The sequence below is a fragment of the Polypterus senegalus genome, chromosome 1 (assembly GCF_016835505.1).
Source record: "Polypterus senegalus isolate Bchr_013 chromosome 1, ASM1683550v1, whole genome shotgun sequence".
Taxonomy (NCBI): Eukaryota; Metazoa; Chordata; class Cladistia; order Polypteriformes; family Polypteridae; genus Polypterus; species Polypterus senegalus.
In genome coordinates, this window is record NC_053154.1 from 171,304,684 (window position 1) to 171,330,330 (window position 25,647).

The window sequence follows — 25,647 nt, forward strand, 5'->3', positions numbered from 1 at the left end:
TTAGAATATTACAAATGGGTCTTCTTCAGGGTATAACTAACAGGTTACAACATACAGATGTTCTGCAGCAATTAAAGTAAATTAAGCTCTGCAAGTTGAAGAAAACAATTTGCACAGGTGTCCCAACTTCTACTGATTACTTTGAAACTGGAAGAAACACTGATAGGAAGCAATATGGTAGACTCAACGTCATAAGTCAATCAGAAGACAAGTTTCTGAGGGTCACCAACTTGCATGATTGGTTGCCTTACGGCAACAACAGCTTCAAGAACAGCTTAAGAGTGGTTGAAAAAAACAGTTTTGGGCCCCATTTAAACTGCATGAAGAAGGAAGGTTCTCCTCCCACAGTGCCCTCAGGTGCCACCCTTCTGCACTGCAATCCCCAGGAAATGCTGTTGAAGTCCAAGCTGGGAGCCAACAGGAGGAATACTGCCACCTCTCACGATGGTTGGTGGTGAATTGTTTATAATGTCAGATCTCCCCCAGTCCATCCATTATTTGTTTATCCCAACTGGGACAGGAATAGAGGTTTGTCCCAGCCAGGTTACACCTCCACTTCCATTACAGTATCTCAGCTGGGTAGGAAATTACCCACAAACTATGTGTTTTATGCACTGTATGTATGTATATTTGTATGTTTATATTATATAGTAGTAGTATTAGGGTGTTGTACCATGTTAGCCATTATAGATGTAGTGAGAATTCAAGCAAAATTACATCTTTTATTGGCTAACTAAAAGGATTACAATATGAAACATCTTATGTTACATCTTGCCTGAAGAAGAGGCCTGAGTTGCCTCAAAAGCTTTATATTATATTGTATACTAGCAGTAATTTTCCATGTGTAATGGATGACACAGTTGTTGTGATAGTGTATATAGGAACAGAAACTGAATACTAATGACATACTTATGAACTAGAATAATAATGTTTCATTGATTTTTTTGATACTGCTTATTTAATAATTACTCTTATGCATACATTTTTGTATACAAAACATAAATAATATCAAGACAAAAAAAGACAGAGGTGAGACTCATACTTTGATGCCAGGTATCTGCAGTCAGATATGTTGCCATCTGTGCTGTTCTGCCAACCCCATAGACTGGCACAAAGATCACCCTTTCTGTCTACTAAATGAAATAATAATAATACACTTTATTTATATAGCACCTTTCCTCTGCCTGAAAACATCATCATAGTTTTCTCTGATTTATTTTTCAGTTTTCTATAAAGTTGCATTTTTCTGAGCTTCAGGGTATATGCAATCGATTTTTAATAGAAAACCGTTGTTCCTTAGGTTTTCTGAAAATAGCTAAGAAGTTCTTGTCAAGGAGTCAGTGATACAGTCAGGAACCTGTAGCTTTTTATATATTCGGTTCACATGTCCTATCTTGGTATTAGACTTGGAAAGGTCCCTGAATATCACAGAATAAAAACATAATACAAAAATGTACATATACAAACATACATACAGGATAGATAGATAGATAGATAGATAGATATATAGATAGATAGATAGATAGATAGATAGATAGATAGATAGATAGATAGATAGATAGATAGATAGATAGATAGATAGAGTGGATTCAGATCCCTTCACTATCTGCACACATTATGGTGTTGTAGATTTAAATGAAAATAGATACATTTGCCATAGTTGCCTATCAATCTAAGATCAACATACCATAATGACAAAGTGAAAACATTTGTTCAGAAAGGTTTGCAAATTAAAAATGAAAAAATTAAATCTTTCATTTATATAAGTATTCAGACCATTAATTCAGTACTTTGTAGATGCCCTTAGACAGCAATTCCAGCATCGAGTCTCCTTGTGTACAAGCTTTGCACTCCTGAATTTGGACAATTTATCCCAATCCTCCATGCAGATCCTCTCAAGCTTCTGTAAACTATGTTCTTCAAGACTCTCCACAGATTTTCTATGAGGATCACGTCTAGGCTTTGGCTGGACCTCTCAAGAACAGTCAGAGACATGTTCAAAAGCCACTCAAGCATTGTGTGCACTCTGGAGCAGGTTATCTTCCAAGACGTATCTGCGTTTGGCTGCTTTTATCCTTCTCTCAATTCTCGATCAGTCTCTCAGTCCATGCCAATGAGAAACTTCCATAACATGATGCTGCCACTACCATGCCTCACTGTAAGGATACTATTAGGAAGGGGAGAACCAGTGCCTGGTCTTACCGAATTCTTGGAGTTCTTCCTAAAAAGTTCCATTTCTCTCTTATCAAAACAGAAAATCTTTTTTCTCATGCTCTTAAGAGTCCTTTAAACTGTGTTTTGCTCAAGAGTGACATCCATCTAGCCCCTCTACCATAAACACCTGATTGGTGGAGTGCTGCTGAGATGGTTTACCCTCTGATAGGTTCTCCCCACTCAGCAGAGGATTTGCGAAGCTCTGTTAGAGTGACCATTGCGTTCAAGATCACTCCCCTCACCATGGCCCTTTTTGCCCTTTGCTCATTTTGGGCAGATGGCCAACTCAAGGAAGTTGGTGGTTCAGAACTACCTATTTCACAATTATTGAGGCCACTGGGCCAAGGACCACTTAAATTTTTAATGGTTTTATCCCCTTACCCTGATCTATGGTTCACCACAATTTGATCACAGAGGTCTACAGAAAGTTTCTTAGACTTCATGGCTTGGTTTTTGTCCTGACTTGCAGTGTGAGATGTGGACCTTACATGTATACTGTATACGCAGGTGTGTGCCTTTCTGAAACCATGAATTCAGATTGCCATAGGTGGACTCCAATCAAGTTCTAGTCACATCTCAATGATCAGTCAAGTAAAGAGGATGTATCTGACTAAAATTTGGAGCAACACAGCAAATGGTCTAAATACTTACACGAATGAGGGATTTCAGTTTTTAATTTTTAAAAAATTAAAGTAAAAATTCAGTGTAGATTGATGGGGAAAATAAGCAAATGTATCCATTTAATGTTAAGCAACAGTGGAATAAAGTGTGCAGAAAGTGAAGGGATCTGAATACTTTATAATTTCACTGTATTTATATAGGATAAAATATTGCACTAGCAAACTAAAGGTAGATAACCATGAATTGAGCAAGCATGCTGAGAAAATGAACATACAGCTATCCCAGCATGTTCATTGTTATAATAATGTTTGTAAAATGCTGTGACTGTTTTGGTCATTATTTAGGCTAGTTGGAAAGAGGACAAGACCACATTAGCATTAAAAAAGGACAAGAGCTTCAGAAACAAAGACAACTTAGTTTGATGAGCGTTTGTAATATATGTAATAATGTATGAAATAATGTGGCATAAAGGAAGTAAACTAACAAGTGTTATAATTTTATCCCAAAAGCGAAAGAGACCACTCTAATCACTAATTTTTTCAAAATTCAAAGAACAATAAAGGAAAGAGAGGTAAAAGTATAATGATAAGAAATGCAAATCCAAAATAATCATTTCAAAATAAAAACTTTAAAATCTGAAAAGAAAACAAAAGACTAAATTCAGAAATCCAAAAAACAGCTTAATCAAAAGGAATTTATAACAAATAACTAAATCAAATAATCTTCTTCTTCTTCCTCCAGCTGCTCCCATTAGGGGTCACCACAGCGGATCATCTAAATCAAATAATCTGTCATCTGAAAAACAAACTCCAAAATAACCAAGGAAAAATTCAATTACCTTTAAAGTTAAAATGGGAAAGTTAAAAGATCAAAAAAAATGAAAAATCAGGAGGCAGAAAGTCTTACAAAAAACACCTCTTTATTCCTAAAGATTTATTACTGGGCGGGAGTGAATATAGGAAAAGACTCAGTATTAATCGATGAAACTAAACAAACTCCTGCTGCTTCTTTAGGCCTGACATTTTTAATTAAGTACCTGTCTGGTGGGTTTACTTGTTCACCTTCCCACCACAGAGCCACAAAATGTGTTTTCATTTCCTCCTGCCAGTTGATCCTTCATTGCTAGCTCTTTTTTAACTCAATATTCAGTAAACTTCTAACTGTATGCTGACTTTAATATTCCTGGGTTAGGATCAACACCTGGTACCTGTGCACATTTGAGCCTTTAATTGCCCTTAAATGTCCAGCTCGTCACTAGAATGGACTGGAATGGTACTCAATCATTTGTGTCTGGAGCTGTGCACCCTCTAGCTACCAAGATGCATTACTACATCTGGTATTTCCTTCCTGTTTTTACTCTCTCCCTCCAATTATTGATTTGCTTGATCTCTTAAATTATGTTATGGCAAAGAATTGCATACTTTAATAATCACCAATCGTGCTGCTGTCCCTCTCAGTCGCCCTTATAGTCTACACAGCACACATGCAGCACTTGCTGCCCGCAGGCAGCCCCTAGACTCTAGCATGGGAACTTACTACCATAATAAAGTATATATTTGAATTCTATTTATCTGTATTTGCACTCTGTACGTGTTTATGTATGTATGTTTGCAATTGATTGAAAATTGTAACTTACGACTATTCCTGTTAGTGTTGTGTGCTGTAGTGTGTGTCCTTTGATGGTCTGGCACTCTGTCTTTGGAAGTTTGCTACCTTTTACCCAGAGCTAATGGAATGAGTACTGACTTCCCATGGCCCTGAAGTGTCTAATGTGGTTATTATATTTATAAATTATTTGTATTATAATGCCTAATCATTTTTCACTTTATTCAGGTGAACAAAGTATGTGGGGCACCAGCGGAAACAGACACCTATCTTCCTACAGAAAGTCTGGCTGCTCATGTAACAACTCCGACAGGCAAACCTCTGGCACCCTCTGGTGAGCTGTCCCAGAAAAGGAGGTAAGATTCATTGTGCAGTGCTATGTGAAATGTTTGGCTTGTTTCTAATATTAAAGATGTCCTACACTGTTGTACATGTATAGATAACAGCAACGTCCTCCAGTTTAGCACATAGAATATCTTTATGTTGAATGATTTTAAATCAATCCACAGTAAATTCCATAAATAAATACATTTCAGTAAGCACATAAGCACTGCAAGTGACATGAATCAATCAATCTTTATTTTAAGAGTGCTTGTCAGAGTGCCCTGTCACAAAATACCTTACTAGACATTTCACATAATAGTATTTGCCATGTTAGCAATTTCAAGGCTCAGAATGTTTTGCATTTCAACTAACTGGAAAATATTAGAATAAACATAACGCCTGAAAATCAATATGTCACTCAAACCTTCATGGCAAAAAAACATCCCAAGGAGATTTAGAAAAATGCACATTTGCACAGTTTGAACACTGGCAGGTTAACCAACTTGCTGAAGTGGTGGGGATTAAACCCAAAGCCTTGTGACTTTTTATCTCCGTCACTTGGCTATACTATGAATTTGGAAAAAAGCTGGATGCATTTTAACTAAGAAGGTATATGACTGTTATGTTAATTTGTCTTTCTTTAATTTTTTTCTGCTCAATCAATTTCCATTTCACTCCTAACACATTACCCACTCCATATCAGTATAGATATCCAGCATTATTTTTTCTCATTGAGATCTGATGTGTTTTAAAAGTGTCTCTTTAATTTTTTCAGCAGTTATATATATATATATATATATATATATATATATATATATATAGAAAGAGAGCAAGCATATAAACACATTTTTATACATTTTTCTATGTATGGCATTTAAAGAGCAGAATATGAGAAAACTATTCTCTGATCAGAGACAGAGCAGACTTGGAATATGTTCACTCAGGATCTTGGAAAAAGTGAGCACTGCAAGAGAGACAGTTTATATCATCTCCTACTTCCATGGCAACTCACTAATTTCAGGTTTTGTGATGTGCAGTGTAGCTGCTAGCTATTTCCACTGGGTGCCTTTCAACATTTTTTGTATACATCTTGCTTCTGCCTGGCCGTTTTATGTTCCATTTGGAGTAAGGTGAGTGACTGGTGTAAGTGAGTGTGGGTTTGTATGGACATGAAGTCTGTGATGGCTTGGCAGCCCATCTAGCTCTGGTTCTTGCCCTGCTCCCAATGATCACTTTAGCTTCTGCAGCCCTGCTATGGACAAAGTGGGTGCTTATGATGGATGGATTTGAAATCAGATGTGTTCCAACCAAGACATGTATATTGTGATAGTCTTTCTGATGTCTTCATAAAGTATGTAACCTATACTCCTTTTGTCTTCTTTTATACTAAATGTTGCATGTGCATGAAACTGTTTTACAAACCATGGAATGTTTGTTTTTTGGACATATTGTTTAAATTTTGTTTTCTGTTTTTGTTTGTTTGTTGTTGTTTTTCTTTTTTATTTTCCAAACCCCCCCTGCATCCTTCCCGCTTGCATCAATTTACCCTGGGTTCCTTCTGACCCTGATGCTTGACTGGTCTTAGATCTCTACCTCTGAAAAGCTTCAAGAGTGATAAGCCTAGAAGTCTAAAAAAGATATCTAGGTAAGCATGGCTGCTCAGCATTGCTGCTGTCATCATCTGTTTAGTTTCATAGATGTTTGTGTGCTTTGTAGGTGAGGTGCTCAGGGGTTGTACTGTAAACTTTACAATCAGTTTTTTTTTTAATGTGACCATTAAGAGCCAAAGCAAAAAAAATATGTAAAAAATTTTATTTGTGTTTTAGGCTAGAACTGAATATATGTCAAAAACATTTAACAGTATTTTTGACTAAAAGCAACTCACAATTTAGCTCTATGAAGTTTAAATTGGACCACAAATTTTACATTGAGCCCTGCAGGCAAATTCCACTATGGCATCATTGCATAGCCTCCAACAAATTTTTTAATGTCTCCAGTTCCAAAGGCAATGTGTCAGAGCAGAAGCAAAGACAAGACTGCGATGATATATCTGAAGCATAACTGTCCTATCGGTGACTCCTGACTATGTCTGGCCTACAACAGGCGTATTTTGGGCATAGTGTCTGTGGCATGTTCCCACAAGGCAAAAGCAGTGTTTGAATCTCAAGTCTCAATTACAATGACTATAATGTAAAACAGAAACCTTCTCATCCAATAGTGCTACTTTTAAAAAATAAACTAAAAGCTTAAAAGGCAAGAAGGAGGTGCTGAAGTAGTGATATTCATGCCACTTCTGGCTCTCTGTAGTTGGCCTACTTAGAATAATATTAGAGAATTAATGCATTTTCTTAAGGGTATTTATTCTCACATTTGAAGTTTTTCTCCTTAAAATGCATCACCCCAATGTGTACTGTAATGTGCTAAAACAGACACATCTTGGGCTTTATTTCTCAACCTGGAATTCTGTACTATCATTAATGATAGGGGAATAAAAATGGTACTCTGTCTTCCCTAGCAAACAGAGACAATTAATACATCACATTAAGAAGCAGAAACAAGTGTAAGTTAATTACAAGTTGACAAATGAAAATAAGGTAAGTGAAACTGATGAAGAAGCCAATGATTGTTTTTTCACCTTTATTAAATTAACTTTTACTTGTTTTTGCCATATACTGTATCTTTAGTGATACTTCTGTGATTGTTGGCTTGAAGTCAAATGTAAGGCTCATGGCCTAAACTGTGTTTATGTATTATTTATGCCAAAACTAAAAACAAGCTGTAAAGTGTAAATTGAATCAATTTCGAGGCTGAAACCAAAAACAGACTTCCGTGAATTTATGGTAGGCAGTTAACACCAGACATCACGTGTTTGCCAGATGGAAAGAAAAAATATTGGTATTGCAACGATGTATTAAATAAATGAAAGCAACACATATTGCTCTACTGTATGATGTGTTTACTCTCAGACTCATGCACTTCTTACGTATTCAGAGCTTTTGCTGTGGCACTCCAAATTGTGGTCAGGTACATCCCGTTAAATTATCCTTGACATGTGTTGAAAACTTGACTGGAGTCCACCTTTGGCAAATTGAATTGATCTGACATCATTTATAAAACTGCAAAAACCAAGCAGTGAATTCCAAAGAACTATCTGTAGACCTATGCAATCAAATTGTGGCAAGGTACAGATTAAGACAAGGGTATAAAACCATTTCCAAAACTTTGAATGTGCACAGGAGCACAGTGGTCAATAACTGTGAAATGGAAAAAGTTTGGAACCATTGGGTCTGTTTCTAGAGTTGGCTGTCCAACCAAATTCAGTAACTGGGCAAAAAAGGACTTGGTCAGGGAGGACCAAGAACTCAACTGTCACTTTAACCCAGCTTTACAAGTCCTCTGCTGAGATGGGTGAACCTGTTGGAAGGACAGCCTTCACAGCAGCACTCCATCACCCAGATGTTTATGGAAGACTGACTAGAAAGAAGCCACTGTGAATTAAAAAGCATTTGACAGTGATTTTGGAGTTTGTCAAATTACATTTAAAGGACTTTGCGATTGTGAGGAAAAAGATCCTCTGGTCTGATGGGACAAAAATTTAACTCTTTTGGAGAGAACTCCAGGCACCATGTCTGGCAAATGCCAGGCACTGCTCATCACCTGTCTAATATTATCTCTATGGTAAAGCATGGTCAAGGTCAAGGTTACTTTATTGCCATCAACAACTGTGAATATGTACATAGTGAGATGAGATAACTTATCTCCATGAGCCATGGTGTAACATATAGCAATATACAAGTGCAAGTTGTGACAGGAGAAATACAATAATATACTGTACAACAGACAATAAGTAGAGAAATAGACAGTGCAACAATGTTGGATCAAAGGGAATACCCTAAAATGACACTTGGTTAGATATTAATTACCCATTTTTAAGCATTCAGAATTCTGATGTGCTGCAAAATGAAACTGTTACTCAGTGTTGGTGAAACACAGCAGAAACTACAATACCATTTTTCAGATGGTAGAAGGAAGAAGAGATCCATGTAACAGGTGGGAATGGTCTTTCGCAATGTTACTGGTTTTGTTATAGCAGCAGGTTTGGTAAATAAGTCTCAGGGGATGTAGAAGTGTACCAATAACCTTCTCAGCTGTACTCACTATCTGGTGTAGTGTATTGCAGTTCAAAACATTACAGTTCCCATACCAGACAGTGTTGCAGCTAGAGAGCAGACTTTCAATGGTACTCATATAGAATGTGGGAAGGATTGGTGGAGGTGGCTTACTCTCTTCATTCTCTGCAAAAAGTGGAGATGCTGCCGAGCCCTCTTAACTATGGAGACAGAATTGAGGGACCATGAAAGTTCATCTTTGATGTGGACTCCCAGGAACTTGGTGTTTTTGAACCTTTCAGCAACAGTGAGAGGTGGGTGTGTAGTGCTGGATTTCCTGAAGACTATTATCATCTCTTTTGTCTTTTCAAAATTAATAGAGAGATTATTGCGCTTACACCAGGCAGACACTCACTATATTCTCTGTTCTGAGACATCATCATTCTTAATGAGACCCAGAACCGGGCCTAGAGGTATTTTCTCCTGAGGCAGGAGGATAAATTTGTGCCCCTATGTATATACTTTTTTTTATTACGAATAAGTACTAAATAAAAATAAATAAATAAATGATTTTGAGAACAAAATTAATATACAAATTATTAAATAAAAAAATCACAGAACACAGTAATAGTACAATAGTAATAGGAACACAAAATTGCACGTATTAAAAATAAAATCACGCCAACCTTAACAAAAGAAAAGCAAAATAAGTATTACACATGAGATGAATTAGAATATTACAAATTTTTCAGCAATTTCTTTTAATAATAGAGACAAAATAATATCAATAATACTTTAGACAAAACAAAATTTAATATAATTACGATGAATAAATTATTAAATAAATGCCCAATATAAAATCTTTTTTTAAAGTTTTACTTTTCTTGCTTTCAGTGAAGCAAATTCATCAATTATTTTATCAAAATTAATTTGTTTTGTCAATTCCTACTCGATTGATAAAATTGCCATATTTGACCATTTTTCCTGATAAAGTTACAATCCGAAATATGTTTTGATAATTTTTAGTTTACTAAAGCTTCTTTCACCAGAAGCTACAGTAACAGGTAGTGTTAGGAATATTCTCAATGCAACTTACCTGATTTTTGAAAATGATTATTTCTGATAAAAATTCTACGGAATTTCTATCATGTTGATATTTAAGGGATAAATAACAGGGTGCTTTTTTGGAATTTTTCTGTATCCATCGACTTAACACCAGTTAAAAATTTGAAATCAGACGAAATCCCATATAGTTTTTCATATCTTCATCAAAGTTGTGATATTAAAATATCTATTACTCCTTATATCATACGAGGAAACAAGTGTATCGAGCAAGAGTGTCCGATGCAAATCGTCAGTTTGCTTAAGGTATTTGACGAACATTGCAAAATACAATGGCTTTTTTCTTCTTTTTTATTTTGCAATTTATTAATTTTCATTTTTCATCAATTTGGCGCCCTTTCCCATTGTTCACCTGAGGCAAGTGCCTTGTTTGCCTCATCCTTGTCCTAGCCCTGATGAGACCCACCAAAGAGAGTCATATGGTCTTAGGAACCATGGATCCATGTTGCCCTTTTAAAATGTGTAAATGTCATACAAGCAGTTTCTCTTTAGTCTGTTATGATCTGCCCAATACAGATATGTCAAAAAATAGCTAAAAGACTTAACACACACAAAGATTATAGTATTGAGATTAAAAAAAATACTTATATTATGGACATTAATTTATTATTCTAAATAAAAAATAAAATATAAAGATACAAATTTTTAAAAAACAAAATTCAAGCATTCAGTCACTAAATCCAAAGTATTAAAAATCTCTAAAATACAAAATTTAATAAAAGTATTGTCAAAAGATAAAAATTTCAAGAGTCAAATAACAAAATGGCAATTAAACTAAAGACAGAGCCAAAGTCCATACACTCAAATGAACTATGCTAAATTTAAAGTCAAAAATAGAAAAAATATAGTGAATTGTAACTAGTCAGAAGAACACAGACATAGTAAAGAGAGTAGAACATAAAAAGAAACTAAAGAAAACTGCTACATAAAGTGACCACATAGAAAATAAAATGTGAAATAAAAAACGGGAAAAATCAAAATGGCAAAATATGTAGTCTTCTGATTTGTATTGAAAATCTCAGACAACCAGGAAGATTGGCCTTTATGCCATCACAATGATGATGTCATGTGCTGCAAACCTTAGCAAAACCATGGAAACTGACAACAGATGATATGAAAATAGCAGTGGCAATAAAAATAATCCATCCATCATCCAACCTCCTATATCCTAACACAGGGTCACGGGGGTCTGCTGGAGCCAATCCCAGCCAGCACAGGGCGCAAGGCAGGAAACAAACTCCGGGCAGGGTGCCAGCCCAGGGCAGGGCATACGCACACAACAAGCACACACACTAAGGACAATTTAGAATCGCCAATTCACCTAACCTGCATGTCTTTGGACTGTGGGAGGAAACCAGAGCACCCAGAGGAAACCCACGCAGGCCATGCAAACTCCACACAGGGTGACCTGGGAAGCGAACCCGGGTCTCCTAACTGTGCCACTGTGCCATCCCAATAAAAAAATGTATTAAAAAAATTAAAATAAAAAAGCTAGATGGTGTGTAGGTGATTAACGAGCTTAAAACAATGTTGGAAAAAAATAATGAAAGAAATGAATTCACCATATTTAAAAACACCTAAAGCATTTAAAAGTGTTCCCATCAACAATGGGAGAATTAGAAAATATTTTGAAGACTAGCATATAATAACATTGAGCAAATGCCACAGCAAAGTTGCTGTGCTTGCAGGTGTCTTAAATAAGAATGTTAACAATTAGTTTCAATTAAGAGATTTATTTCATTAAGACTGAAGTAAGGGAGTAAGAACAAAGAGACAACACAAGGCAAAATGTAAACCAACAGTAAATAAGGGACCAAAGATAAATTACAAAAATAACAAAACAGTAAACAAAAGCAAAATGGAATGGCAACCTGATACTGGAGAAGACTGAGTGGACACAATGATTGCTTAAGTGACATGTGTATCTTTTCATAAATCGGATTTTTTTTATCAATGGCATATACAGTTTCTTTAATCTCTGCTGTTGGTTATATGCTTGATACAGTGCATAATCGTTAGAATAATAAAAGTACCATTAAAAGAAAACGTTTTGGATTGAAATGAATTGGTCTTCTTACCTTGTACACATTGCAGATATACTGTTGACCCTAAAAAGTTATGCCTATACAAAAGCTTTCTGTTTAATTTGTAATTCACTTCACTTCTTGACTTTAGCTAGTGGGTCAAATTCTGTTTGTCCGGGTAAAAGACATACGTTTCAAGTAACTGAGAGAAAAAAATTAAAATAGGATTTTCATTATTTTCACATGAAATGCAATCCTACATTTCTGATCTAGACTCATCATTTATTATGGGTTAAAAATAATGAGAGCCTTTTTACTGATTTCTGTGTAAAATATTAATTAAGATATATTTTTTGTGATGAACTCTTTTGGTTGTAGGTGTAGATTTGAGCAGTTTTTGTTCATCATTTCACATGTTTTGTTGCCATCAGACAAACCTTTGAAGACCTATTTAAGCAAAATTATATTGTCTTTGAATGCACTATGAATAGCATTTCTATGATTACTTCAAGATAAAGCTGGCAGCTATATGAAATGTTAACATGGTTAATTGAATATATTTCCACAGTTACACTGAAGATATTAGAAGGTGCTAAATCATCATTAATTTGAAATAAGAAGTGGGCAGACTTGAAAACAAATCACTGTATTAGAAATCTAAAACAGGAGGTGTGGCTGCATTGACGTTTCAGGTGCCCTACTGGGAGGTGAAGGTATGAGCTGTGGGATTTTGCATTAAGTCTGATCTCACTGAACCAGTGTGAGTTGCTATGGCAAGACAGTCTAATAGGGCTCAACACTCGGATGTTTGTGCCATTTTTGTCAGGCTGCTGCATCCATAGCAAAAATCTACAAGTGCAACATTATTTAAGAAGTTAAATACAAGAAGAACTTTACTTTTCTTACAAACACTATTGTTTCCATAAGAACACAAGAAACAGTTTTGATGAGGACATTCCATTTAGCCCAAAATTAATTATTGTTTCTAATTTATTTAATGTTTTTAGAATATTGTCAGCATATGAAATCATTGTAGTGTTTTTTCAGTTACTCTATCTGTTAACCTGTTCCAAGTACACAAAGGAAAACATATCCTTTATTATTTATGGAATTTAAATACAGTATATGCTTTAGTGCTCACTTTGAAAAACACATTTTAAAGCAGCAAATGGAATCCTTCCCATTTTTTTCTGCATAATTTTACTCACTTTTATAATGCTCAGTTTGATTCTGTTTACATTGTAAAGAATCAGTTATTTAACCTTCTCCTAGCTCATATGCCGCAGTCCTAAAAACAAGTGTACTGCATTTTCTCTGGAATTTTTCATCGACGTCATGACCTTCTTGTAATAAGGAAACTGAAAATGCACATTTTGTAACATGTGGCTTCCGAAATGTACTAAACATATGAAGCGAACCACTCTTGACTATGTAACCCAGCATCCCGTTACCCTTTTTATTGACTAACTCTTAGACTTTTGTTCCCTACATTCTAGTTTTTGGCTTTATTAGAAGTGGGAGGGATAATTGTATGTTGAAACCTGAAAAAAAAATTAGGTTTATATTTTAACAAATATTAAAAAATAATTAAATATGCCAGTCCTTGTGCTTTTTATAACCAGGAACTGCATAAATGGATTGGAAAATGTATGCAAATTAAAACTGTTCGAAAAATAGAGCTGCTTTTATCATGGGGCATATTTATATATTTCCGCTGAATTTTTAAAAGAATTCAAAAAGAGTGCAAAAAGAATTAAGATGTAACATCAAAAACCTTGCCTAGCATAGCCGATCTGTTGTCATTTAAGTTGCACAGCTATGGTATCGCGTCTTTTTCAGGTTCCAAAAATTGCGTAGTTACTGAGTTGGCAAGGCAAGATTGAGTATGAATGAAACATATAACAAAAGCAAATCCATAGTTCAGTAAAAATTGTTTTTTGAAACTTTAATGTAAATTCAAAAAAGAAAAAAAAATCACAAAAACTTCAGGAGAAGTTATTACACACAAAATAAAAATTAAAAGAAGGTTTCTTCTTAATTTCATTACATTCTTAGCTTTCTTATGTTGTTTCAGTTATTCATTATGCTTAAAGTTATGCTGTGTTCACAAAGGATATTCTAAAGAGCTTATCATTTTATTGTTCAAGCTAACATTACGATACATTAAGCTTACACTAAGTTACATTTCGAGTTGAAACTGTTTGCTTTCCAAGCCTTGCCAACTGCAATGCAGAACAAAGACTAAATTAGTCTCTACTCAGAAAGAAAGACAAGAAATCAGTTGCAATATTCCATTTACAAGTTAACTTGTAGGGGTTAAAGAAGAAATTTCTATTATTTATGAAGTGTCAGAAAACACAAGTGACAGAGTTGGGGATCCACCCTATATACCATACTGTAACGAAAATGAGTAGGCTGTTGGAGTTCCAACACTGGGACTGACTGAATGGGGAAATAGGAGGCTTTTATAGCATGGAGACAGGAAGGGTGTGTTTGCCGGAACAGGAAATGGCATGAGGTCACCTCTGGGTACTGCTAGTGATGTCATTAAAGAGGGTCGGAAGTGAGGTCAAGAATGGGTGGAAGTGACTTGTTTAGTTGGCCTTTTCTTTATAAGATCTGTAGAAAAAGGAGAAGAGGCATTAATGCTCAACGCCAACCCTTGGTCATGCATCTCAATACCCCGATTTGGACCCTTTGACTGCCTCCCCAGCGCACATGTGTGACAATAGCTATGTAAAACTAACATTGTATTCCAGTTAAGCAAATACAAATATGAATTTAAGATTAGTATTAATGTATTAGGATCTAAATTACTTGCTACTTTCATATGTTTAAATGCAGGGCTATTCAAAATGAAAGAGCAAATTTCCAAAATTTATTTCAAACAAACTGTATAAGACATAAACACATTCCGCATATCGCTGAATAAAGGAAAGTTCAAAGTTTGGTTCTATGGTCCTTGAGAATGCATGCATTCAACATGAGCACCATGTGTAGCACAACAAACATCAAAACAGTAGACCATTTCTTGCCACACACGAGTCAACTTGTTACTGCATTCACAGGTTTCTCAATTCAGTTTTGCAAATCTAATAGATTATCGGGTATAGGTGGAACAAACACTTTTTCTTTAATATACCCCCATAGATAAACATTGCTGGGGGTAAGGTCTGGATACCTGGGAGGCCATAGACGATGGGCAAGATCTTGTTGTCCAGCTCTTCCAATCCATTGTCCTGGAATGGTGTCGCTCAGGTAATGCCAGACCTCCAAGTGGAAATGAGGCAAGGCACCATCTGGCATGAAAATGAAATCATTCGAATCTTCTTAAAGTTGAATTTTTAAACTTTGAACTTTCCTCTATCCAGGGATGCGTGGAATGTGTTTCTGTCTCATACGGTTTGTTTGAAATAAATTTTTGAAATCTGCTCTTTCATTTTGAATAGCCCTGTATATATAGTTTGGAAATATCCAAATTGCATATAATAAAACTTAGAAACCTCTCTGAGGTCATCTCAAGTAGCTTTTCTGTCTAAAAGTTGTTTTATGTATTTTTCAGAATAGACCCAAGTTCTTTCAGTCTGTAAGTGTTCTGTAATAAGGAGAAAGATGAAAGAAACATGAGTTAGTAACCAAGCCACGTTCACAGTCAGAGAAACAAGTTGATCTTTCACTAAATGAAAAAAACAAAATTGTACCTGATGTTCAAAACGAATTTTTTTTTTTTTTGCCAGGAAATCACACTATCAATTCGTAATCTTTGTTTGAATCTCAGATAACCCAGAAATGTACAAGGCTGACCTATTAAAGCTGTTGCAACTGTGATGTTGTGCACAACACATGTCTGAATTGTTTCAAGGTGGCATTGGCAAAAGATGAAAATAAATTAAACATAATACATAAAAACATAAAAGCAAAACAAAAAAGTAATGTTGGGAATTCAGCAACCTAGAAAATGATAAAAGGCCTAAATTTTGTAAATTGTAAATTCTATAAATAAAATAAGTTCTATACAGAAACTTGTTTTAATATTGGAAAATAATTAAAAACATAACATAATGACAATAACAAGATGTTTTGTGGATAAAGGATAATATTAATTGTAAAAATTTTCCTCTAGAACCCACCAGCTGACCACTGAATACTTGGCACGGTTACATTACCTCTAACTGTGCCCATTCTAGGAAAACTCTTAACTTTTAATTTCATCAATGATTGATATTACATTATGCCTTTTATTTCACCAAACATCTTAGATTTTCTTTACCTCATAAACTTTTCCTTTCCATAACTTTTAGATCTGACCTTTATGAGGTAGAAATTAATAAATTCATGATGTCATTCATCCATTTTTTAAACCATCCAAATCCAGTTAAGTAGTCTATCCCACCAAATATCAAGGCCAAATCTATCCAAAAAAACCCTTGTCCAACATAAAACCTTAAATTATTCAATTAGGGTATTTAATTCAAAATTCAAAGAACACAAATCTGAGATAATTTGAAACATATTTAACTTCTTATAGCTAAAGAATAAGAAGAAATCAAAAGCCTAAATACCAAAACTAAATGTCAGAATCCAGAAAATTTAAATAAGTCTAAATGATCAAATGGCTGCAAGAAGAAGAAGATGCATAGCAGGGTGTCAAAGAAGAAAGCTGTAAAAACTGAACTAATGCCACAGCAAAGTGGCCATAGCTACATAAATAGTGCTGTCTCTTTCTTAGGTAACTGCAGCCACAATGAAAACCTGAGGGCAGTAATTTAATAAGCATAAGGAATGGGATAAAATAAAATGCACAGAATAAAATGTAAAGAAGACAAAGGTAAGGTAATGGGTGAGAATGCTAAACACAGAGAAAAATGTAAACAGAGGTGAAGCAAAAATGACACTAATACTGGCAGAACTTCCCGTGTAGGTAGAAGGCTGAAATTTGGCAGGCTTATTCCTTACAGCTTACTTACAAAAGTTGGGCAGTTTTCATTTCGAAATTCTACGCGTAATGGTCATAACTGGAAGGTATTTTTCTCCATTTACTGTAATGGAGTTGAGCTCGAAAGCTGTGGGGGGCGGAGTTTCGTGTGACATCATCACGCCTTCCACGTAATCACGTGAACTGACTGTCAACGCAGTGCGTAGAAAACCAGGAAGACCTCCAAAAAGCGCTGAAGAAAACATGCATTATATAATTGAGAAGGCAGCGAAACTTGAAACTTGAAATTTGGCAGGCTTATTCCTTACAACTTACTTACAAAAGTTAAGCAGGTTTCATTTCGAAATTCTACATGTAACGGTCATAACGATCGATAACAGACGACAACGTCTGCCATGTTGAACTTTCTTATTTATGGCCCCATCTTCATGAAATTTGGTAGGCGGCTTCCCTGCGCTAACCGACACCGATGTACATACTTATTTTGAAGGTATGATGCCACTGTCAGCCGCCATATTGAACTTTCCAACATCACTAATTTTCCAGCTTCCCGTGTAGGTAGAAGGCTGACCCCATCTTCACTAAATTTTGTAGATGGCTTCCCTGCGCTAACCAAAACCGATGTACGTACTTATTTCGGTGGTATAATGCCACTGTCGGTCGCCATATTGAATTTTCCAACTTCACTAATTCTCCAACTTTCCATGTAGGTAGAAGGCTGAAATTTGGCAGGCTCATTCCTTACACCTTACTTACAAAAGTTAAGCAGGTTTCATTTCGAAATTCTACGCGTAACGGTCATAATGGTCTACAACGTCCACCATGTTGAACTTTCTTATTCATGGCCCCATCTTCACGAAATTTGGTAGGAGGCTTCCCTGCGCTAACCGAAACCAATGTACGTACTTATTTCGGTGGTATGACGCCACTGTCAGCCGCCATATTGAACTTTCAAACGGTCTTTGTTACTTATGGGCCCATCTTCAAGATCCACTTACGTACATATATACGTCCATAGCCTGCAGCTCGGTCACCATGTGAGGCGGCGTTGGGTCCCCCATCCCAACGCCTCCCACGTTGTTGGCTGCCTGCCTATATAAGGCCGTCCGTCACTCCAGTCTCTACATTCCCTTCCTTGCTTCGCCACGGGATTCACGTTTCCCTGCTGATAACTACAGCATTTTTATTTAATCTACGGCTTCTCCACTGTTTTATTGTTCGTTTATTATGATTATAGTTATTGTGTAGGTATTTTAGACTTACTTCACATTGTTCAGGTACCCATTTCCTTTATCATTCCAACCGTACCCCCATTAACATGTCTATCGATCAAAGAGCTGTCACTTACAGAGTGGTTTCCATGCCCGGAGATGGCACCTACCTTTTCCATTCTCTTTGTTACATATTGCACGGCCATATCAGGCTCACTCTTGATATCCGGAGGAACATTGTGTCTTATGTATTGAATGACTGGGACAGGTTCAAGGTGTGGACTGATGACGGTACAGGAGATAATTATACTACACAGGAGCACTATAAGAGTGAAATGCTTAAGCCCTTCACCTATGCATCTGCATGTCAATTGATGGCTGCCGGTGAATTCTTCGGTTGTCGCTTTCAAGTGTACTGAAATGGCCAAATATTTTACACCTTTCGACAACCGAATTAGTGATGAGTCAGTGAGTGAGTGAGTCAGTGAGGGCTTTGCCTCTTATTAGTATAGATCAAAATACCCGCGCTTCGCAGCAGCGATGTACTGCCTTATAGTTTTATTAAGAAGAAAATGAAACCTTTTTAAGCTGAGGGAAAATATACCAGTAATTATTTATTAAGGATCTCTTTGTATACCACATTGTGAGTTCGGCCCTTCGGTTGTAATATGACCAAGCTGTGCGCTGAGTTTACTCTTAAGCATGCAATGTACAGTTGGCCATGTGAACAGTAATCTTGTTTCAAATCTCACAGCTTGGATTGCTGCTGTCATAATCGGTATGAGTTTCATGGTTTGTTTCAATTACGACAGTATTTGTAGGACTTGTGTTGAAGTTACATTCGGCATCTGTCAAGCATTGTAAGTATACAACCAGTTTCATCGATAACTTCACATCCAGCTTTTGAGAGTTTAAACATTCATAAACATCAAAGTGTCCACTACTGAAATTATCACCTGTGAATCTAAGATGTTTAAGAGGCATTGGCGGTTGTCCAAAGGTGTAAAATATTTGGCTATTTCGGTACACTTGAAAGCGACAACCGAACAATTCAGTGGCAGCCATCAACTCACATGCAGATGCATAGGTGAAGGGCTTATGCATTTCACTCTTCTAGTGCTCCTGTGTAGTATAATTATCTCCTGTACCGTCATCAGTCCACACCTTGAACCTGTCCCAGTCATTCAATACATAAGACACAATGTTTCTCCAGATATCAAGAGTGAGCCTGATATGGCCGTGCAATATGTAACAAAGAGAATGGAAAAGACAGGTTCCATCTCCGGACATGGAAACCGGTGTCGGTAAGTGACAGTTCTTTGATCGATGGTGATCACCTCGATAGACATGTTAATGCGGGTACGGTTGGAATGATAAAGGAAATGGGTACCTGAACAATGTAAAGTCTAAAATACCTACACAATAACTATAATCGTAATAAATGAAAAATAAAACAGCGGAGAAGCCGTGGATTAAATAAAAAGGCTGTAGTTATCAGCAGGGAGACGTGAATCCCGTGGCGATGCAAGGAAGGGAATGTAGAGACTGGAGCGACGGACGGCCTTATATAGGCAGGCAGCCAACAACGTGGGAGGCGTTGGGATGGGGGACCCAATGCTGCCTCACACGGTGACTGAGCTGCAGGCTATGGACGTATATATGTACGTAAGTAGGATTCAGTTAGCATTGGGAACCCGTGTACCAAATTTTTTGAAGATGGGCCCATAAGTAACAAAGACTGTTGAAAAGTTAAATATGGCGGCCGACAGTGGCATCATACCACCGAAATAAGTACCAAATTTCAGCCTTCTACCTACACGGGAATTTGGAGAATTAGTGACGTTGAAAGTTCAATATGGCGGCTGACAGAGGCGTCATACCACCAAAATAAGTATGTACATTGGTTTCAGTTAGCGCGGGGAAGCCGCCTACCAAATTTCGTGAAGATGGGGCCATAAATAAGAAAGTTCAACATGGCGGACGTTGTTGACCGTTATGACCGTTATGTGTAGAATTTCGAAATGAACCCTGCTTAACTTTTGTAATTAAGCTGTAAGGAACGAGACTGCCAAATTTCAGCCTTCTACCTACACGGGAAGTTGGAGAATTAGTGACGTTTGGAAAATTCAATATGGTGGCCGACAGTGGCGTCATACCACCGAAATAAGCATGTACATTGGTTTTGGTTAGCGCAGGGAAGCCACCTACCAAATTTCGTGAAGATGGTGTCAGCCTTCCACCTACACGGGAAGTTGGAGAATTAGTGACGTTTGGAAAATTCAATATGGTGGCCGACAGTGGTGTCATACCACCGAAATAAGCACATACATCGGTTTTGGTTAGCGCAGGGAAGCCACCTTCTACTTACACAGGAAGTTGGAGAATTAATGATGAGTGAGTGAGTGAGTGAGTGAGGGCTTTGCCTTTTATTAGTATAGATTATTATTATTATGTAGGTAGTCTATAGCTGAAATTCCAAAGTAGGAATTCAGGCCTGGCTAATCAGTCTGAGGAAATACATGTGTCTAGGATATAAACAGAACACAACTGAGCAAAGTAGCTGGGGAGTGGATTGTGCCGAAGCTATTTCATTGGTGAATGGCCCAGGAAAAGACGAATTCTTTTGGTCATTGGAAGTGAGTTGTGGCTGTATAGGATTGGTATGAAGTAGGGAGTCAGCGTATCCCCATTGGTCAGGAGGTACATCAAGGAAGCTGGACTAAGATAAAGACAAAGTAATAAAGAGATCACTCTTTGCTATTTTCTATCCATGGATGAGGCCAAGTTATCACTCACTCCATTCAAAAGCCATGTTGGGCCAACTAGGCCAAAGACAAATCAAATAAAAAGCAACCTGGCAGCTTATTATCATGTGTCACAAACTTGACACAGAGTCATACAAAGGTTTGGGGCAGCCACCCATAGAATTGGCTTCCTGGCTGCGAAGTTGCTTATATTGATACAGCACTGAAGTGCACAAAACCAAGTCCAAAACAGAACTGAGGGAATAGGGAAAAGGTGGAGGCTTTTAAAGGGGAAGACAGGAAGTGAAGTCAAAGGGTTCGGGCTTATTGGGTCTTCTGCCATTGGTGCAAGCTCGGATGTGACATCACAGAGGCCTTAGCCGGCAAGGTCTCCTTCCATTGGCTCGGTCCCGGAAGTGACGTCAAGACGACCAGGTGGAATCTCCCGTGAATGGTCTGCAGGCAAGAGAGAAAAAGAGTGAGTGCACTCTGCCACATCCTGGTATGTCTCGGAACTGCCCTTACTCAAGCCCTTTAGCTGCCTCCCATGCGCACATGTCTGACACATATTATATTATTATTTAATTTACACTCATTGTGCTCTGCTTTGTTGTAATTTGGGAATATAATTTATAATATACCTAGCTTCACACACTCATACTGGACTAATTAAGATAACATGTATTTGCGATGTGTTATGAAAACTGGAGGGCAGGCAGAAGATCCCACACAGGCAGTGCTGGTAACAAGAATAGAGTTGATAAACTAAAACACAAAATTATATGTAACAAAAACACAAACTCATTAATCAAATTATTTTAATTAAATTTGAAAATTTTGCAATTTATGTAAACTGGCATAAGATCTGACATGGCATTCCAGATGCTTAAATGCCATCTACAGGACCAATTTTGTTAAAGTCCTGGAAAAATGGAAATTTCTGAATCAATAATAATAACAATTGTGAATGGAAGCCAAAGCCTATTTTCAGTATAAAGTGTGAATAAAACAGTTGTTCCAGTATTTGGTCTACTGCTTATAGCATGTGTCTCCGTCTATGCACACTTGAATTCCAGCATCTGAATATTATAACGAATGCTGCGCTTCTGTTGGGTTTTATATTACCACAATGGCCATGCCCCTTACAATAGCTTCTTTAATGGGTGCAATTACTACCATTTGTTCCCTTTTCTGAAGTTCAGTTTTATTTTTATCTGTCCCTGACTGTGACCCTTGTCAAAGAAATGAGAGAATGAAGGGTGTCACAACTTCTTTTTAAATGATTTTAGATTGTCCTGTACCATTTCAACTGCAATGAGAACCAAAGGATGTTAAAGGCACTTGAAATATGTTTACTGAGAGGGTTTGTGTTAATGGCATCCTCAAGTCTGGAAAGATGTACACTGGGGATTTGCTTTTATTTTTGTTGCTCCAGATCATCCCTGAATTCACTATTTGGCTGTGTGGACTATTACTTTGCTTACACTGTTTATTTGTCACCTAAATGAACAACATTTTTAAATTTTTAGAGTAGAGGGGCACAACACTGATTTCATAAGTGTTGGGACAGTAAGAAAAATGCTAATTAAAACAAAAAGAGATTGTGTCTATATATTTACTTTGACTTGTATTCAAACAAAAACAGTAAAGATGAGATACTTCATGCTTTACCTAATCAACTGCATTGTTTTTTGTAGATATACATTGTAACCAGGCTGCATCCCTGAACCCCAAACCTAAGACACAATAAAGCTCAACACATTTCTGGGATAAAATAAAAAATATCCAAAAGACTCCCACAATAATCAGCATTTAAAGATCACTTAAATAAACAATGAATCAAAACAGTTCTTCCTCCTTTCTTCCTCCTGTTTAGTGTTGCCTGCTGCCTCTCAACTCTGACTCAACCCATGTGAGGTGCTGGGCTTCTTTTCAAGCTGTACCCGGGAATGCTTCTGATGCCTTCCTGGAAGCATTACGGGGTCATATGGAAAGTAGGGAAGTCCTCTCCTGACAGGGTCCTCTATCGGCACACAGGGACCTCGACAGGGTTGCACTTCTGGACACCAAGTCCCAAACACCCCAGCGGGTGTCTCACCTGGGCTGCTACAAGAGGACCACTGCCACCTATTTTATGGGGTATGGAATCGCTCCCAATTTCCCGCTTCCACAGGCCCAAGCACTATTTTCTTCCAGTTGGGTACAAAGTTGTTTCTTTGTTTGGCCGGCCAACTTGTCTGTCTTCCTGTTCTAGCCTCTTGCCTGGATAAGAAACCATCCTCCTTCCTGGCCAAGATGCCTATTCTTCTACAAAGTTTATTCTGAAAATGATGAACCTCCAACAGGTTCCAAAAAATTTGGGGCAAGGGTAGTTCAGGGCTAATAATTCATGTGATAAAATAAAGTGACAAAGTGAAGTCAAACAGGGGAGGCAATCACATTATAGCATAATAAGAAGCCTCTAAAAAAAGTTATAGTCCTTCAAGAGCAAGGATGTATTGAGGCTCACTAGTTTGTCAACAAATGTGTCAGGGAATAATCCATCACATTTGAGAACAACATTCTGCAAAGACAAACCAGTACAATTTGGGGCATTTCACCCACTACAGCACAATATAATATAAAAAAAAAATCAAGGAATCCGTTCAAATCTCAGTGCATAAAGAGCAAGGCTTAAAAAACACTTCTGAATGTGTGTGATTTTTGATCCCTTAGATGTGCATTGCTTTAAAAATTGTCATGTACTGTACCTGTAATGGATATCAGGACATGGGCTCAGGAATAGTTTGGAAAAGCTTTGTGAGTAAGCATCATCTGTGGCTGCATCTACACATGCAAGTTCAAACTTAACAGTGCAAAGCAGAGACCATACAGCAAAACTGTCCCAGAAGTACCACTGACTACTCTGGGCACAGTGTCATATTAGACAGAAAGCAGCACAGTGGAATTGTACAGTACTTTGCAGTCTGATGAGTCAAAGTTTCAAATACGTTTTGGAAAAAAACAGCACGCCATCATATTCTCTAGCCAAAGAGGGAAAGGTCCATCCAAGCTTTTGACAGCATCGGGTCCAACATCTGTCATGTTATGAAGGTGTGTCAGTGCCCATCGCACGGGTAACTTGCGCCATTAATCCAGAAGGATACATACAAATCTTGGATCAACATTTGCTGCTCTCCAGATGCTGTCTTGTCCAGGGATGACTCTGAATTTTTCAGAAGAACAACATCAAAACCACATTCTTCCTGATTTCAAGTGCATGGCTGCATAAGCAGAGAGTGCAGGTACTAGAATGGCCTACCTGCAGTCTTAACCTGCCTCCGATTGAGAATGTGTGGGGTTTTATTAAGTGCATAATACGACAATGAAGGCCCTGTACAACTGCACAGCTGAAGACCTGCATAATGGATGAATAGGAGAAGAATTCTGCTTACCAAACCTAACCAACCTCTGTCTTCAGTGCCCAAATGCTTAATACATGCTATTAAAAGAAATGGTGATGTGGAAAACACTCGACTCTCTCATCTTTTTTGGGGTGTATTGCTGTTATTAAGATTTGACAGGCAAAACTTCAGATAATGTGTAGCTGCCATGTTTTCAGTATAATGCAGGGTGAACAGAATGTACAAATCATTCCCTTTTGTTTTAATTAGCATTTTCCATACTGTCAAAACTTTTTTGGAATTAAGGTTACAGAAATCAGCATTTACTGCATCCAAGACACAGCCTTTTGAATTTTAATAACCATTCAACTGGAGTCTCTGATAACAAGAACAACCCTTTCATTACTCTCTGTCTTCTCATTTAACTTGTCCGTTGGTTTTACGTTCTGCTCATTCTGCCAAAATGTCCTTTCTTATGTCATTTTCTGGGCAGGGACTGATGAAGTGGACACATGACTGATTGTACACTCAGCATGATCTTGTGATTAATATTCAGATCTATTTGTTTTACTCAGTTCACTGAATTGTGCACAAACTTGTGAAAGTTTTACATCTGCTGTCATTTTTCCATGGCCTTTTGGTTTCTAAATCCCTGTTCTTGCTGCAATCGTTCAGACAAGCTCTGATCTTTAATGCCAACTACCAGTGTATGTTCCTTATCATTTCTTCAGAGAAATGTCATTCTGTCAGTATGCTGCTCACCTATGACAAACACTTTGGCTGTCTCATCTGGCTGCTGACTACATTTGTTTAATCTATAATGTTCTTATCAAATATTATACCTGCCTACACATGTTTCTTGGTGCTTAAATTAATAATCAAAAATAAATCAAGAAATGTGTATTATATATGGAGGCACAGTGGTTAGCCCAGCATCATTATAGCTCTGGAAGACTGGGTTCAAATACCGGCCTGTCGGATCTTGTATGTTTTTCTTGTGTTTCAATGGTTGTTTCACCAGATCCTCCAGCTCCTTCTAATAACCTAAAGTCTTTTGCTTAAGGATGTCTTTGAATTTGCTTGTCACTCATAGTTCACAATGATTACCAGTCTTTTATTTAGCTTGGAGTAGATCGACCCTGCAGGATGTGCTCTTCTGCCGGACCTACTGGTCAAAACTAATGCAGCTCCAGATGACATAGTCTAACAGCTATCGTCCCTATGGCACTGTAGCAAGTGAAATGGCACGAGAAGGCAGATATTTCTAGTAGTGATTGTTCCGTGTTCACATGAGACATACATCCTTTAAAAAGATTTTCTACTTCACTTAAATTGATTGTTTATTGTGTGCAAG

General features: G+C 37.2%; 1 protein-coding gene across 3 annotated transcripts in view; it reads left to right on the top strand.

Annotated features, from left to right (window-relative positions):
- The window catches only part of LOC120535224 (glypican-5-like), a 327,258-nt gene that overhangs the window by 159,087 nt on the left and 142,524 nt on the right, over positions 1 to 25,647 (top strand). For 2 of the 3 annotated variants that reach the window (XM_039762929.1, XM_039762938.1), the window contains exons 4-5: positions 4,669 to 4,796; positions 6,350 to 6,409. In XM_039762929.1, the coding sequence (XP_039618863.1) occupies positions 4,669 to 4,796; positions 6,350 to 6,409 (188 nt within the window). The remainder of the gene's footprint in view (positions 1 to 4,668; positions 4,797 to 6,349; positions 6,410 to 25,647) is intronic. The other variant, XM_039762946.1, reaches the window with a different exon arrangement.